General features: G+C 33.8%; 1 protein-coding gene across 3 annotated transcripts in view; it reads right to left on the reverse strand.

Annotated features, from left to right (window-relative positions):
- Positions 1-19,314, reverse strand: part of ZCWPW2 (zinc finger CW-type and PWWP domain containing 2) — a 408,857-nt gene that overhangs the window by 282,164 nt on the left and 107,379 nt on the right. For all 3 annotated transcript variants that reach the window (XM_064378597.1, XM_064378599.1, XM_064378598.1), the window contains exons 4-5: positions 13,802-13,919; positions 343-389 (exon numbers count right to left, since the gene is read on the reverse strand). In XM_064378597.1, coding sequence (XP_064234667.1) covers positions 343-389; positions 13,802-13,919 — 165 coding nt within the window. The remainder of the gene's footprint in view (positions 1-342; positions 390-13,801; positions 13,920-19,314) is intronic.

The following is a 19,314-nucleotide window of genomic DNA, read 5'->3' on the forward strand; positions in this document are numbered from 1 at the left end:
AATATAGTATATAAAAATATTTTATAAAACTATGAGTGTGAAGAGTATATAAGAGTATGAATATGAAATATAATTTAAGTAAAAGCACTCATTTACTTGTTTACTTATAGTTTTCTATTGTTTTAATTTCTGATAGTCCTATAACATTAATGTAAGTAACCATAAATATTAATTTCCTAGTATCGACCTAAGAAAGGAAACATATACTGAAGTAACATTTAGAAGAAAAAATGGACTGTATGTCATTATTTGTTTTTAAATAATTTAATTTTCTTTAAAAAATACTATTAATCAAATGAAATTTGAAGTTTGCATATTTTATAAAATAAAACACAACCTTACCCTTTTCTTGGCCAGTGCAGCAACTTTGTCATGTGTTTTGGATTTATCTGTAAGATAATGAAACATGGCTGCTTCAAAAAACTGCCAATGTTCCTATCCAAATAAATACTAAGTTACACAATTAGAATTTCCTACTTTCTCATTACTATTATAACAATATTTTGTTCCAATTGTCCCTTTAATTAATATGCTAATAAACTCAGCTTCCCATTGTTGAGTGGAGCAATGCAATCCAAAAGTAATAATATGAACATCTTTTTACTAATTTGGCAAATCTCCTCTCTTAAATTTGGATTGTTGGATGTTCTCAAGTTAGTGTCTAGTATATCTGATTTCTAGGTTCTGGTGAGCTTGTGTGTTCTGGAGTATATAGGATCTAGAATTGAACCCCAGCTACCTCCACTTTCATATCTATTATATGCTGGACATGGGACAAGGACTTTATATAGATATCTTATTTAATTATCATTATAACCTTGTAAAGTATGCAGTCCTTCCTCACTTCACAACTGACGCAAATGAAGTACCCTGCCTGAGGTCATACAGCTCGGCCAGACTCATTTGAACACAAGCCTCTAATTTTTCCAGAATGTCTGCCATCTCATTTTGGACCACTGACCTGTAAACAGTGCCTCAGAGAAAGATTCAGCAAGAATGAAGACTACTAGTACATTTTCTCATTATACCACTCCTAAAACCAGAATAATTAGTAACCAAATAGTTCATAAAAAACTATCCTAGGATATTACTTTGATATGTGCTAAAGTATGTATATGTGTATATGTATCTATTGGTAACAACTGTTGTCATAAAATATAGAAACACAGATGAACAGGTTACTATATTCATACCTACAACTGGCTAGTCACATGTAAACTATCCTCCTTCCTATATCCAGCTGTATACTTGAGATGATCCCTCTGGAATACCCTTTCTCTCCACTGATGAACATATAAGGTTAGGTACTACTACAGATGATTCCTCCGAATAGGAGAAATCGCCACCTCTTTTGCAAAATCATAGTCATATTAAGCTGCGGAACTTCCTCCTTGTATTATGGTAAGTTATGAACATGTCTAAGTGTTCTGTAAAACTAGAATATTCCTTAAAAGCAGGGGCCACATTTTATATTCAGTAAGTGTTCAATATTACTTAGAATTTAAAATGTGTATGTATTTCATACAAAATCTCACAGTTTCCTGAAAAAATGTAATTTATTAATTAAAATATATTGATCATTTACTTGATATCAGCTACTAAATTAGACAGTGTAAGATATAAAACAATGCATATGCTCTTAGACTCTCTTAATTAATAAACCAGGGGTAATAATTATTTTTCTTAAACTTTTAGTTTCAGGGGTACATGTACAGGTTTACTATATAGATAAATTGTGTGTTGTGGGGTTTGGTTTACATATTATTTTAACACTCAGGTAATAAGCATAGTACCCAATTGGTCGTTTTTCAGTCCTCACCCTCTTTCCACCCTACACCCTCAAGTAGGCCCCAGTGTCTATTGTTTCCTTCTTGGTGTCCACATGTACTCAATGTTTAGTTCTCACTTATAAGTGACAACATGCAGCACTTGATTTTCTGTTACTGCATTATCTTGCTTAGGATAATGGCCTTCAGTCCCAACCATGTTGCTGAAAGGACATTATCCCATTCTTTTACATGACTGCATAGTATTCCATTGTGAATATGTATGGTATTTTCTTTATCCAGTCTATTATTGATGGGCATCTAAGTTAATTCTATGTCTTTGCTATTGTAAATAGTGCAGCAATGACATATGTATGCATATGTCTTCATGGTAGAATGATTTATATTTCTTTGGGTATATATCCCAATAATGGAATTGCTGGGTCAAATGATGGTTCAACTTTAAGTTCTTTGAAAAATTGCCAAACTGCTTTGCACAGTCACTGAACTAAATTACATTACCACCAGTAGTATATAGCATTCCCTTTTCTCGGCAACCTCACCAGTATCTGTTATGTTTTGACTTTTTATTAATAACCATTCTGACTGGTGTGTGACAATATCTCATGGTGATTTTAATTTGAATTTCTCTAATGGCCAGTGATGTTGAGCATTTTTTCATATGCTCATTAGCCACATATATGTCTTCTTTTGAAAAGTGTCTGTTTGTGTTCTTTGCCCACTTTTTAACGGGGTTGTTTATTTTTTGCTTACTATAGATGTTGGATATCAGACCTTTTTCAGATGCAGAGCTTGCAAATATTTTCTCCCATTTTGTGGGCTATTTACTCTGTAGATAGTTTCTTTTGCTGCACAAAAGCTCTTTAGTTTAATTAGGTCCAGGAGTAAAAATGATTAACTCACTGGTATATTGTGAGATTTAAATAATATAATCTACTTAATTAAAACTCCTAAAAACATGTATGAAGATAACAAATAATCAACAAATATTCACTTCCATTTTAGCTAATAAACATTATGGGGTGTGTGTGTGTGTGTGTGTGTGTGTGTGAGAGAGAGAGAGAGAGAGAGAGAGAGAGAAAGAGAAAGCAAGAAAGAAAGAGAGAGAGAGATCTTGATTTTTGGAATACTAGGAAAAACACTTCAGTGATTATATGTTTCACCTCTGTATCACCTTTCTGTTTGACTCCACCGTTCTTCCATCTAAATAATTGTTTTCATCTTTTTAACATAGTAGGAAATAATTGATGAGTAATAATAAAACAGCAACATGTTTTAAGAAATAGGAAAAAATAAGATCACTAAAATTTCATAGTATATTTTGGGATTAATGATGTGTAAAGGGCCCAGTAGAACCTTATGGTAATCACAAGATGGAATAAGTTTTATTGTATATTTTAAAAAAGTAAATTTACTCTTTGTTCTTTTGAAAACCTCTAATAAGGATAAAAGTCATGATGAAATGTCAAACCTTAAAAATAGTTAAAATTGAACAAAAAAAAAACTCAAAAACTATAATTGGAGTCTGTGTATCCGGATGGTATACAGAGAGTTAACCAAAATGGATGTTTTCTATGTTTCCTGTCAAAATATACCTCATTCTTATATAAATTTGCTACTATGGCAATGAATCGGGAACAGAAACATGTGAACTGTTGTTCAAGGAGCTTTTTATGTTCAAAAGTTATAAAAACCATCTTCCAATAAAAAGAGTATCTTGGGAAGTATCAACCATATTGATTTTCAAATGCCAAAGGAAAATTCTTATGTAATACTAAAAACATTATGATCAGTAGTAATTTCTTTATTAACAGTAGGTCTATGTTCAACTTCAGCAACATTAACAACTTTCTAAAAGCTACATTTTCTCTTGTGAGAAAGGTTTAATTTCCTTCCATCAGAAATCTCTGCATGTAGGGACTCTCATCATAAAGAGTGAAAAGCAGTTAATAGGAAATGTAGATGTGGATAATGAAAAGGGCCTTCACTCCTCCTTTGAGCTATATCCAAGTCATAATTCTAACGTGCAAAAGAGGAGCTGCAGGTAGTAAATGAAAATGTTCTAAATGAGTAGAGGTGGTTATGACTCATGATCCAGAACAGATGTTATTGATTTTTTACTTACAACCATATTAGAGAGGAATACAAATATTAACATAATTCAATGGTTTATCTTCTTTAAATATTTTTTTTTAACTTGTCTATTCGTGGCCTCTGAAAAACATCAGTCTTTCTTTGTTTAAATGTCACAGCTGAGAGCATTTTCATAAAAACGTAGAGGACGGTCTAGTTTCTGGTCTGGCACGTAAGGAGCTTAGAAGTCGCCACTAGAATCCAACAACATATACAAAGGTGAGCAAACTGGAAAATGAACAACTCTTCTTAGATCCTATGGAGAGATGAGGTCACAGGGCAAACTGATGCCCCCGAATTTGGAGAAAAAGGTAAGTACAGAGAATCATAGCCCACCTGAGCAGGGTAGAAACTAGTTTAGGGATAGGAAAATTCAAACTTTAATTGACAAATTGCTAGAAGTTATGTGGGAACAAGCCTGTGACAAAAACTCCAGGGGTACCTAGTCATGGGGACAGGGGCACACTTTTGTTGAGTTTTACCTTTAGGAGCTCTACCAGGTTCTCAAGGAGAAGATTAAAGAAGTATCTCCTGGCTTCCATCAGGGGGAAGAGAAAAGCAATCATTTTGAATAATATATCAGAGCATTCTGTACTTCTTAACAAAGCCTGCCCTGAGGAGAAACTATTTCATCAGAGCCTAACCTATTGAGGGATTTTCAAAGTCTAACCCCAGCCTCACCTGGGGGAAGAAAAATACCCAATTCCAGCCCCTTCTAGCCATCCTTTACAAGCTATGTAGGTGAAGAAAAAAAAAGTGGGGGGAGGGGGCGGTTGGGGAAAAGCCTTTATGAAGTTTACAGCCTAGGACTGAGACTTTATCATAGGACTATACAATGATTTCCCACCCCCTCATGTCTTACTACTATATAGCTAAAGGATCATGATTACAGTTATTTTACCCAGAACATCATGCCTACCTTTCAATAAAAATGTATAAGGCATACTAAAAGGTTAAAAAGAAAATTTGAAGAGACAGAGCAAGCAGCAGGAACAGATCAAGATATGGCAGAGATGCTGGGATTATCAGCTCATGAATTTAAAACAACTATGATTAATATGCTAAAAGCTATAGTATTAAAAGTAGACAACATGCAAAAACAAATGGGTAACGTATGCAAAGAAATAAAAATTCTAAGAAAGATTCATAAGAAATGCTTGAGAGCAAAAGCAATGTAACAGAAATGAAGAATGTGTTTGATGTGCTCATCAGTAGACTGGACACGGCTAAGAAAAGAATCTTTGAGCTTGAGGATATATCAATAAAAACCACCAAAACTAAAAAAGAGAAAATACTGAAAAAAGATAAAACAGAATGTCCAAGAAATATGGAACAACTAGAAAAGTGTGACATACTCATAATAGGCATAACAGAATGAAAAGAGATACAGGAACAAAAAAAATTCAACACAATAATAACTGATAATTTCCCCCAGACTAACATCAGATGCAAAACCATAGATCCAGAAGCTCAGAAAACACCGAATAAGATAATTGCCAAAAATCTATGTATCATATTTAAACTGCAGAAAATAAAAGATTAAAAATAAAATCTTGAAAGAAGTTAGAGAAAAAAACCACCTTACCAATAAATAGAAAAGTAAAGGTAAGAATTACAACCAACTTTTTCTCAAAACCACACAAGTGATAAAACAGTTGAGCAAAATAAAGTGTTGGCAAAATAACCCACCCACCTAGAATTCTACACGCTGAAATTATTATTATTATTATTTTCCTTTTGAGATAGGATCTGGCTCTGTTACTCAGGTCAGAGTGCAGTGGCATAATCATGGCTTACTGCAGCCTTGACCTCCCAGGCTCAAGCAATCCTCAGTCTCCTTAATAGCTGGGACTACAGATGCACAACTGGCTAATTTTTGAATTTTCCGTAGAGACAGAATCTCACTATGTTGCCAACTTTTTAAAATTTCAAAATCACAAAGACAGAAAAAGAGTGAAAGACAAAAATAGTAACAAAGAAAAAGGTCAATAAATAGAAAATAGTACAAATAAGATAGTTATTAATCCATGACATTAAAAATAATCATTTTAAACATTAATGGCCTAGATTGAAAAATTAAAAGAAAAATAGATTATGCTAACCCTAATGAAATGGAAGTATGAGTAGTTGCATTAATTTGAAACAGAGCAGACTTCAGAGCAAGGAAAGTTATTAAGAATAAAGAGTGGCATACATATTAATAAAGAGATCAATACTCAAAGAAGACTTGCAACCTTTAATGTGCATGCACCTAACAACAGAGCATCAAAATATGAGAAACAAAAACTGACAGAACTGCAGGGAGAAATAAATAAATCTACTATTATAGCTGGAGACTTCAACAGTCATCTATCAGAAATGAACAAATCGAGCAAAAAGAAAATCAGTAAAGACACAGTTGAACTCAAAAGCACCATCAACCAACTGGATAATTTGACGTCTGTAATCTACTTCAACCAACGACAGCAGAATACACATCCTTCTTAAGCTTATATGAAACATTCAGCATAACAGACCACATTCTCAGCCATAAAAAATACCTTAACACATTTAAAAGAATGTTAACACATTTAACATCTCTTCACAGACCAAAATGGAATTAACCCAGAAAGTGATAGCAGAGAGAAAGGTGGAAATTCAAATACTTGGAGATTAAGCAACACACTTCTAAGTAATACATAGATCAAAGAAAAAAATCTCAAGAAAAATTCAAAAATATTCTGAACTAAATGAAAATGAAAGTACAACTTATCAATCATGGGATGCTGCAAAAGCAATGTTTAGAGGAAAATTTATGGCATTGAATGCATCTATTAGAAAAGAACAAAGCTCTAAAATCAATAATCTAAGCTTCTACTTTGGAAACTAGAAAAACACAAAAGAACAGGCTAAATCCAAAATAAGCCAAAGAAAAAAAATAAAAGAGCAGAAATCAATGAAATTGAGGACAGTAGATGGAGAAAAATCAGTAAGACCATAGCTAGTTCTTTGAAAGACAAGTAAAACTGATAAGACTCTAAAGAAGGAAGGAAGAAAGGAAGGAAGGAAGGAGGGAGGGAGGGAAAAGGAAGGAAGGAAATGAAAGAAAAAAGGAAGGCAAGAAGGAAGGAAGGAAGGGAGGAAGGGAGGGAGGAAGGAATGAAGAAAGAAAACAAGGAAGGAAGGAAGGGAGGAAGAAAACAAGGAAGGAAGGAGGAGAGGAAAGGGAGAGAAGCAGGCAGACACAAATTACTTATATTAGAAATGAAAGATATGCATTATAACAAATCCTATGGACATTAAAAGAAAATAAAGGAATATTATAAACAACTCTATGCCCACAAATTTGATGACCTAGATGAAATGGACCAATTTCTTGAAAGAGACATTCTGTTAAAATTCTCACAAACAGGCAATCTGAATAGCCTTACACCTATTAAAGAAATTGAATTAATATAATAACCTTCCAAAACAAAAAGCAGCAAGCCCAGATAGGTTCACTGGTAAATGCTATCAAACATATAGGAAGAAATTATGCTGGTTCTCCATAACCTTTTCCAGAAGATAGAAGCAGAGAAAATACTCCTTAGAATACTACCTTGCAAGGTAGTTCAAAAATTGGAAACCAATTAATGTAATACATCAATTGTATCAACAGGCTAAAGAAGAAAAAATCACATGATCATATAAACAGATCACAGAAAAGCATTTGACAAAAAAAAACAAAAAACAAAAAACAACCCTCAGGACACAAGGAAGATATGGGAACTTCCTCAGTTTCGTAAAGAGCATTTACAAAACATCTAAAGCTAACATCATAATTACTGGTAACAAACTAGAAGATGTCATGCTAAGAGGAAGAACAAGTCAAGGGTTTTCTCCCTCACCACTCTTCTCAATATTGTACTGGAATTTCTAGATAATAAAGTAAGAAAAGAAATGAAAATAAAAGGTATACAGTTTTGGAAGGAAGAAGTAAAACTCTCTTTGCACATGATATGATTGTCTATGTAGTAAATCCAAAAGAATCAACCAAAAAACCCTGTAATTAATAACAAATTATAGCAAGGTTGCAGGATACAAGGTTAATATGCAAAAATAAATAGCGTTCTGACATACCAGTACCAAACAGGTAGAATATGAAATGAAAGCACATTAGAATTTACATTGACAACCCCAAAGTGAATTAGTTAAGCATAAATCTAAAAAAAAAGTACAAGATCTAAATGGGGAAAACTACCAAACTTTGATAAAATAACTCAAAAAAGAACTAAATAAACTTGAAGATATTCCATGTTCATGGATACAAAGACTAAATATTGTCAAGATGTCAATTCTTTCCAACTTGATATATAGATTCAACACAATCCCAAAGAAAATGCCAGAAAGTTATTTTGTGAAATCAACAAACTGATTCTAAAATTTAAATGGAAAGGCAAAAGACCCAGAATAGCCAACCCAATATAGAAAGAGAAGAACAATGTTGGAGGACTGACACTACCCAACTTCAAGACTTAAAATGAAGCTACAGTAATCAATACAGTGTGGTACTGATTGGCAAAAGAACAGACAAATAGATCAACAGAACAGAATAAAGAACCCAGAAACAGACCCATATAAATACAGTCAACAGATATTTGATAAAGGAGCAAAGGTGATACAATGGTGCAAAGACAGTCTTTTCAACCAGTGGGGCAGGAATAAATGGACATCCACACACACACAAAAGTAAATTTAGACACTGTCCTTACACCCTTCACAAAAATGAACTCAAAATGAATCATAGGTCTAAATGCAAAATTATAAAACTCCTAAACAATACATAGAGAAAACCTAGATGACCCCACATATAGCAATAACATTTAGATACAACATCAAAGGCAAGGTCAATGAAAGAAATAATTGATAAGCTGAACTTCACTAAAATTTAAAATTCCTGCTCTGCCAAAGGTTCCGTCAGGAGAATGGAAAAGACAAGCCACAGATTGGGAGCAAATATTTGCAGATAGACCTATAAAAGAATGACATTTAAGATATACAAAGAATTCTTAAAACCTCCACAGCAAAAAAAAAAAAAAAAAAAAAAGAACAATCCGGTTGAAAAATGAGAAAAATATCTCAAAAGACACCTCACCAAAGAAGATAGAAAGGTGGCAAATAAGTATACGGAAGGATGTTCAACATCAAATGTCACTCGGAAATGTAAATTCAAACATTAATAAGGTGCCACACCACACTTATTAGAGTGGTCAAAACCCAAAACACTGACACCACCAAATATTGATGACAATGTGGAACAACAGGAACTCTCATTCATTGCTGGTGGGAATGCAAAACGGTTCAGTCATTTTAGAAGACAGTTGGTAGTTTCTTAAAAAACTGAATATTTATCCCACCATATGATCTGCAGTTATGTTCCTTGGTATTTATCAAAAGAAGTAAAAACTTCTGTCTACACAAAAACTTGCACACATATGTTTACAGCAGCTTTATTCAGTTGCCAAAATTTAAAAGCAACCAAGATGTCCTTGAATAGGTGAATGATTAAAAAAATCATGGTACATATAGACAATGGGTATTCAGCACTAATAAAAGATATATCAAGCCATGCAAATGAATCGAAGAAACTTAAATGCGTATTACTAAGAGAAAACAGCCAATCTGAAAAGGTCACAGTGACTATATGGCATTCTGAAAAAGCCAAAACTATGGAGATAGATAAAAAATCAGTAGCTGCCAAGAAATAAGAGGGAGGTAGAAACAAACAGCTGGAACAGAGGATTTTTAGTGCAGTGAAAATATTCTGTATGATGATATTACAATGGTGAATACAGGTCACTGATACATTTCTCCAAACCCACAGATTGCATGACACCAAGAGTAAACCCTAATGTAAACTATGAACTTTGGGTGATAATGACATGTCAGTGTAGGTTCACCAACTGTAACAAATGGATCTCAAGGTATGGGATGTTGATAGTGGGGAGGCTGTGTGTTTAGAGGTTGTGGGGAGGAGATATATGGGAACTCTCTGTACTTTCCACTCAATTTTCTGTAAACTTAAAAGTGCTCTAAACAAGTCAATTTTTTAACAACATAAATAATTCTGGAAAAAAGTTGGAAATAGGGAAATCCAATCTAAAATGTACAGCATGTAAGAAAGTTTTAATCTTACAAAATCCTAAAGCTTAATTATAAAGAGATTATATGGATAATGCTCTATTTATTTTTAGAAGTACAATTATAATGAATGTTTCTATATATAATTAAAAAACTTTCTAGCCCCAGCAGAAAATTACTTAGTTACAGAAGTAGTACAACAAAAACAGGGCAACTAAATTATAGGATGAGACGGTTATCATCTGATTGGGTCCATATTTACATATATTTAAAGATCCTGCATATTTCAACAATGAGAGAGTTGCATCAGATATAATACTATGCCAGTTTCTGCATGCTAGGAAGACTTTAGGCTACATATTGGGGTAATTTATTTCTAGGTTTGAAAATGAAATTGTTAGGTGAAGAAGCCTTCAAAGTTGCTGGGTTAAAATAAGTGGATTGCTGCTAAGTTATTCACCTTTGGCAAAATATCTAAACAGTGGCTACTTAGTTCTCAAAACTACTTTTGAATACAGTAAGAAGCTGAATACTTTACCAGAATCTACATTGGATGCCAAGCACACACAAGGATTATATTGACTATTTTGGAGATAGTGAATAGTGAATTGTGAGCCTGTTATGGCAAAGACTAAACTCCTGGAATTCTGGAGTCCTGAAAGTTTATGCCCCTCCATTTTGGCTACTTAAGAGACAAAATGAAAGCATTTAGGCCTATGGCTCTCAAGAACCAGGCTGAATTACATAAAATTGCATGTAAAAATAATCAGATTTTCAGCCAGAAAATGAGCTGTTGCTGCAAAACCAATCAGAAATACTCCTTTTTCAAAGTCTCCAGATAGGAAAGCATGTCAAAGGTCTCACAGCCAATTGAGATAGCAAGTCTATTCCTGGTGAGAAATAGATATGTTTAAAAAATAAATGACTATGTTCCTTAAAACTATTAATGTTCAAAAAATTAAATGTCTAAAAGGCTGTCGTGTTTAAGTAAGAAATGTATAGTCTGCGCAAGGCATAAAACTAAATTTGTAACAATAGAGTGCATTCAACCTTTATTGCTAATACATAGAGACATTATATTTTTAGCACAGGAATCAAATCACATTTGTAGTAATAAATGTCTCTTCTCCTGGTCTCAGAGTAAACCTGAGTAGTATACTTGTCATTCTTTTTCCACTCCCTTCAAACTTATTTATTTGCTTTAAAACCTAAATTTAGGTGGCTGGGTTGAAATTTAAATTTTTCTTATTTAAAACCTTTTCACATACAAACATTTTGTAAATATAAATTAAAGTTTTCCAAAGGAGAAAAAAAATCATTGCTACTTTAAAATTCAGTTAGCATCAAAGTCCAGATCCTTCTATCCATAGAGTAATTTGTTTAGAACTTAAAGTAATAAAGAAAAAAAAGGGGGCCTTGTTAAATATAAAATGATCATAATCACTAAGCAGAAAAAATTTAAAACATATTTAAGTTTAATAAAAATTATCATTTTATGTGGCAATCACATTCTTTTCAGAGTAAAAATGTGTCATATCCATAGATCAATGGAACAAAATAAAGAACTCAGAAATAAGGCCATGTGTCTACAACTATCTGGTCTTCAGCAAACCTGACAAAAACAAGCAATGGGGAAAGGATTCCCTACTTAATAAATGATGCTGAGTGAACTGGCTAGCCATATGCAGAAAATTGAAACTGGACCCACCTCCACCCCCACTTTCTTATACCATATATAAAAATTAACTCAAGATGGATTAAAGACTTAAATGTAAAACCCAAACTATAAAAACCCTGGAAGACAACCTAGGCAATACCATTCAGGACATAGGCATGGGCAAAGACTTCATGATGAAGACACCAAAAGCAACTGCAACACAGCAAAAATTGACAAATGGGATCTAATTAAACTAAAGAGCATAGCAAAAGAAACTATCAACAGAGTGAGCAGACAACTTACTGAATGGAAGAAAATTTTTGCAATCTATGCATCTGACAAAAGTCTAATATCTACCATCTCTAGGGAACTTAAACAAATATACAAGAAAAAATAACCCCATTAAAAAGTGGGCAAAAGACACAAACAGACAATTTTCAAAAGAAGACATACATGTGGCCAACATACATATGAAAAAAAGTTCAACATCACTGATCATTAGAGAAATGCAAATCAAAACCACAATGAGATACCATCTTGCACTAGAATGGCCATTATTAAAAAGTCAAAAAATAACAGATGGTGATGAGGAGTTGAGGAGAAAAAGGAATGCTTATACACTGTTGGTGGGAGTGTAAATTAGTTCAACCATCGTGGAAGACAGTGTGGTGATTCCTCAAAGACCTAGAGGCAGAAATACCATTCAATCCAGCAATCCCAGTACTGGGTATATACCCAAAGGAATATAAATCATTCTATTATAAGGACATCTGCAGCCAGGCATGGTAGCTTACGTCTGTAATCTCAGCACTTTGGGAGGCTGAAGCACACAGATCATGAGATCAGGAGTTCGAGACCAGACTGGCCAATATGATGAAACCCTGCCTCTACTAAAAATAGAAAAATTAGCTGAGCATGGTGGCATGCGCCTGTAATCCCAGCAACTCGAAAGGCTGAAGCAGAAGAACTGCTTGAATCCGGGAGGCAGAGTTGCAGTGAATCAAGATCATGCCACTGCACTCCAGCCTGGGTGACAGAGCAAGACTCCATCTCAAAACATAAAAATAATAATAAAAGAAACACATGTACATGTATGTTCAACACTATTCACAATAGCAAAAACAATGAATCAACCTAAATGCCCATCAATGGTAGACTAGATAAAGAAAATGTGGTACCTGTACACTGTGGAATACTATGCAGCCATAAAAAATGATATCAGTCCTTTGCAGAGACATGGATGGAGCTGGATGCCATTAGCCTTAGCAAACTAATGCAGGAACAGAAAACCAAATACTGCATGTTCTCACTTGTAAGTGGGAGCTCAATGATGAAAACACATGAGCATACAGAGAACAACACACATTGGTGTTTATCAGAGGGTGGAAGGTGGGAGGAGGAAAAGGATTAGGAAAAATAACTGATGTGTGCTAGGCTTAATACCTGGGTTATGAAATATCTGTATAATGAATCCTCATGACACAAGTTTACCTATATAACAAGCCTGCACATGTACTCCTGAACTTAAAAGTTAAATATATACAAAAACATGTCATACGTACTATAATCTTCCACATGGTTTCACTTAAAAAGCTATCTATACGTCATAGTATTGAGAATTCAATAAAACTTTCTTTGAAACTAACCTGAAATATTATCACAATTTTTCAACTAATTTTTTAAAAGTTGAAGTTTATCTTTTACTCCTGCTGTGAACTTACTTTAAAATACAACATTTTGAAAATACTTTGTTCTATATTTTATACAGCATATCCAAATGAAATTTTTATGCTAGGAACATATTTAACGCTACAGTTCCCATTGTGAAATATATGTCTTTGAAATACACAAGAGGACCTATGTAGATAGCCTAAGAGTAAAGAAAATAACAAAAGTGCTAACAAGAACACCTATATTTAAATAAAGTGTATGTTTAGTCATTGAAAATTGTTTTGGGGGACAAAATATATGCTATTTGTTTATATAAAAACATTTTCCAATAAACAATGATATACTACTTCCCTATGAAGAGTGACAGAAACTTTTGAATGAGCAAACGTATTTTGGAAAACATGCATTTGAATAAATCCTTATTTTGGAGTGATAAAGAAAAAAAATTATATACCTTGTTGTTTTGACAGGCAGCACATTTCCAGTCTTCGCTCATGAGAATATCCATAGAGTAGACATGCTTCTTCTAGTGCACTTTTATACCATTTCTTTTTTTTCTTACATTTTTCTGGCTATATAAATATAGAAAAAAGAATAAAATTCATTTTAAATATATAACTTTGTTTTAAAATCCACCTAACTATTAAGCTGGAACTAAATCTGATTTGGAGCATTGTATGGTATATTTCTTAGACTTTGGTATATAATTATTATTTTAGAATTCAGCAAAATTGTGAAAATTTTGCAAATTAATAGTCAAAAGGGTCAGATGCTTGGTTCACTAAGATAATAGTGATAATATTATTCATCTCACACTTAGAAAGTTACAAAAAGGCCCTCAATGTAATAAAGTAGTTAATACATTTAATAAGAATAATGTTGATTTCCTTTTAAATGACATAGCAATTACACTAAAGTGGTACAAATTGAAAAGCAAGTTTCTTATTAGAAGAAAATTAATTTGGCAGTGGGTGGTGGCTCATGCCTGTAATCCCAGTTATTAGGGAGGCTGAGGAAGGAGAATCACTTGAACCTGGGAGGCAAATGTTGTAGTGAGCCAAGATCGCACCACTGCACTCCAGTCTGGGTGACAGAGTAAGGCTCTGTCTCAAAAAAAAAAAAAAAAAAAAAAAATTCTATTCACATCTAGTTTTAGTGTTATAGCAGATATTAACATATGCATATAAGTTTCTTAAACTTCCTGTGCCTTAGTTTCTTTTTTTAAAAAATGTGAATGACAACACTACATACATCATAAGGTTTCATGAGGATGAAATAAAATAATATAGTTTTATGGCATAATAAGAACTCAGTAAGTTATTTTACTTGGATACAGCACATTTTCTAAATATGTATTTGGTTTTCAAAGAATATATTTTAAAAAGAAAAACAAAATTTAAAAAATCTGGGTCAAAAATAAACATTAAATTGACCTAGTCCAGTAATCTTTTCAGTGTTATTTTAAAACTTGCCAAAAATGATTTTTATAATGTTTTCAAATGTTACATTTATAAAATTCATGCCATCATTTTCATTTTGAATATTTACCAGCAAAAGGAATATGGCTATTTATTTTATTAACCTATAATTAACACCTATCTATAAAGATTATATCTTTCTCAAAGATGTGTAAGATAATTCACCTTTTACACAGAAGTATAAATCTATATAAGACCCATATTGAAGTAATTCAGAGAATGAAACTATATATTTAAAGCTATTCTCAATGTCACCATATTCTTAGAGTTCCCCAAATTAATATCAACTATGTGCTCCCACTACACTTCTTGCATTTACTGATTTTTTTTGCATTTACTTCTTTGCATTTACTGATTTACTACTTGATGATTTCTATTACAGTTATTTGTGTTCATGACATCACCAACCATAAAATGAAAGGTCCATGAAGATGGAGGCAATAAGCAATATGTCATTTTTGCATCCTCTGCAGTACTCATCTGCCTACACCTCATGGTATATTATGTAAAGTATTCGGAAAGAGGCAGTTAAATTGCATTTGGCCCTGGGCACTGATCAACTTGACATAAAAGCAGTAAAACAATAGGATCAAACAAAAATCTACTTTTGGACACACAATCTATAAATTTCATTCATGAAGTAAGGTTTTTCATAGGAAACAGATGAAAAGATAGGCAGATATAATTCACTAAATACTGGAAATTTTAAATTATTTTAAGGATGTCTAAGCTAGCCTTCACAGATTTAAGACATTTCTGCAAGTCAAATGTTATAATCTTAAATTAGAAATTATAGTGAAAAATCACTTTAAAGCTTGTAGCATTCAATAGTTGCTATACTATTCTGTATATAGGAATAGTGTAGAAACAGTTCCTATAATATTCCCTATAGCAGGGGTCAGACCATTGCTCATCCATGGCCGGTTAGGAACTGGGCAGCACAGCAAGTAGTGAGTAGGGGACAAACAAGCATTACTGCCTCAGCTCCACCTCTTGTCACGTCAGCTGTGGCTTTAGATTCTCATAGGAGCATAAACCCTATTGTGAGCTACACATGCGAGAGATCTAGGTTGTGTGCTCCTTATGAGAATCTAATTCCTGATGATCTGTCACTGTCTACCATCACCACTAGATGGGACCCTCTAGTTGCCGGAAAACAAGCTCAGGGCTCCCACTGATTCTACAATACGGTGAGTTATATAATTATTCGTTAGATAGTACAATGAAATAATAATAGAAATAAAGTGCACAATAAATGTAATGTGCTTGAATCATCCCAAAACCATCCCTCTCCCTCCCTCCGGTCCATGGAAAAATTGTCTTTCATGAAACTAGTCCCTGGTGCCAAAAAGGTTGGGGACCTCTGCCCTATAGAAATAGTATGGAAAAATAGTTAAAAAAAATTTTTTTTGAGAAAAATCAGTGTCATACAGCTAAAATAAACTTTGACAACTCAGGGGAACTGAAAAGGTTTGTTTGAAAACTTGTGTCTGGGAGTCTTGGAACTTATCAGTAGGCATGTGCCACCTAGTGGTAATACAAATTAAAACCTTCTAAGGAACTCAAAAGCTAAGGATCTATTTTATGAAGAATTTTGATTTCCAAATTAGGCTCAACTGTGCTTTGTATTTTTAAATTACTCTTTTTTAAATTGAAGAAATGATAAGGTGTAAATTCTCACAGTATAGAATGTGCCTTCCTTCCCATCCCAGGTACTATTTCTCCCAAAGGCAACTATTACTAGTTTCTTTTATAGTCTTCCAGAGATACTTATATAATCATATAATTTATATATTATAACATTAAATATGTCTATAACTTATATAAATATATAATGAATGTTATGAATAGTTATATTTTTAATTTTCTTGCAGATTGCTGAATTTATTGATTGATTGAGCATATTCTAGACTCTCAGGATCTATCACTGAAGAAAAAAGACAAGGCTTACATTTTAGCCTATGAGAACAAACAACTATAACAAGCATAAAAATAACACTATATATATTATAGGAGGTGATAAGTGCTCTGTAATAAAAAAATAAAAGGTAAGGCAAAGTCAGGGTGATCATGAGTGCTGAGGGTTGGGTAATGAGCGGTCAAGGTAACTCTCTCATCGAAAAGGTGACATTTAGGCCATGATCTCCCTGAAGGAGGCCAGGAAGTTAGCCATATATATATCCAAGGAAAGGGTACTCCAGGCAGAGAAAAAAATCCTCTAATGTGGGAGAGTACGTGTGTATTCAAGAAGCATCAAAGAATCCAGGGTAGCTGAGTCTGAATGATGAAGACAGAGAGTAATAGGAAATGATTTCAGAAAATTAACACAGGCCACATCATCAAGGCCTTTGCAAGCCATTGTAGGGTCTTTGGCTATTCCTTTGAGTGAAATAGGTACTAGTGCAGAGTTCTGAGCATAAAAGAAATATTTGATTTGAATTAATGTTTTTAAATAAATCATTCTGATTGTTTTCATGAGGAAAGGCTATACAGAGGCAAGTATAGAAGCAGGACACTAAGTTAGGAGGCTATTGCAATAATTTATGGAATAAATGATGGCAATGTGGACCAGAGCAGTAACAGTTACTGTGGTGAAAAGTGTTAGGATTCTGGACATAATTTGATGATAGAGCAAAAAGCATTCCCTGACCACCTGAAAATTGGCTTTGGGAGAAATGGAGGATTACTATAGAACTTTCAAACTAAGCGGGCAAAAGGATGGAATTTTCTATCTACTGAGATAAAGCAGGCTGTCAAGAAGGAAAGATTTGGAGAAAGATCAAGAGTTTGGACGTGCTGATATGAGACTTCTCAATACCCAAGAGGAAGATAATTATGATATCGAGGTGGAGATGTCGAGTAGCAGTTGGATACAAAAATTCAGGACAGAAAACTTACCTGCAGATAAGATTTAGGAATTAGAAACACATACACATATACAAATGCACACACACACACAAACACACACACACACAGTATTTATTGATTCAACATATTCTAGACTCTCAGGATCTATCATTGAAGAAAACAGACAAAGCTTACATTCTAGCCTATGAGAAGAGAAATCTATAAAAAGCATAAAAAATTAGGCTATAGTATAAGAGGTGATATGGATGACAGAACTAAAGGAATGAGAAAATAGATGTTTGTATGTCCACATAGGTGGTATGTACGTACCCCTATTTATTTGACAATGCCCAAGTGAACATTTGGATTGTTTCTGATACACTATTGGTAACAATGCTGAAAAAAAAAGCTTTGTCCATATGTCATGTTTCCCATGTGAGAGTATACTGAAAGATAAATCCCAAGACATAAAATTACAGGTTTAATGTATGTATATTTTAAATTTTGGAGGCTATTGTGAAATCACTTTTGAATGAGGAGCTCAAAGTTTACAATGCCACAAGCAATATATTCAATATATTTCCCCACACCTTGCAGAACACTTTTACATCTTTGCCAACCTTTATAAATTTTTAATTTTTGTAGGTACTTAGTAGGTGTATATATTAATGAGTTACCTAAGATATTTTGATACAGGTATGTAATATGTAATAATCACATCAGGGTAAAAGGATATGTAACGCCTCTAGCATTTATCTTTTGTGTTACGAACAATCCAATTACACTCTTTAGTTTTTTTTTTTGTTTTTTTTTTTGCATTTTAGGTTTTGGGGTACATGTGAAAAACATGCAAGGTTGTTGCATAGGTGCATACGTGGCAGTATGATTTGCTGCCTCCGTCCCCCTCACCTATATCTGGCATTTCTCCCCATGCTATCCCTCCCCAACTCCCCACCCCCCCGCTATCCCCCCTCCCCCCAACAGATGGAGTGTATAGTGCTCCCCTCCCCATGTCCATGTGTTCTCCTTGTTAAACACCCGCCCATGAGTGAGAACAGGTGGTGTTTGATTTTGTGTTCTTGTGTCAGTTTGCTGAGAATGATGTTTTCCAGGTTCATCCATGTCCCTACGAAGGATGTGAACTCCTCGTTTTTAATGGCTGCATAATATTCCATGGTGTATATGTGCCACATTTTTCCTGTCCAGTCTATCATCGATGGGCATTTGGGCTGGTTCCAGGTCTTTGCTATTGTAAACTGTGCTGCAATGAACATTCGTGTGCATGTGTCCTTATAGTAGAATGATTTATAATCCTTTGGATATATGCCCAGTAATGGGATTGCTGGGTCAAATGGAATTTCTATTTCTAGGTCCTTGAGGAATCGCCACACTGTCTTCCACAATGGTTGAAATAATTTACACTCCCACCAACAGTGTAAAAGTGTTCCTATTTCTCCACATCCTCTCCAGCATCTGTTTTCTCCAGATTTTTTAATGATCGCCATTCTAACTGGCGTGAGATGGTATCTCAATGTGGTTTTGATTTGCATTTCTCTAATGACCAGTGATGATGAGCATTTTTTCATATGTTTGTTGGCCTCATCATGTATGTCTTCTTTTGTAAAGTATCTGTTCATATCCT

The sequence above is a fragment of the Aotus nancymaae genome, unplaced genomic scaffold (assembly GCF_030222135.1).
Source record: "Aotus nancymaae isolate 86718 unplaced genomic scaffold, 86718_ANA_hifiasm-v0.15.2.pri h1tg000019l, whole genome shotgun sequence".
Lineage (NCBI taxonomy): Eukaryota > Metazoa > Chordata > Mammalia > Primates > Aotidae > Aotus > Aotus nancymaae.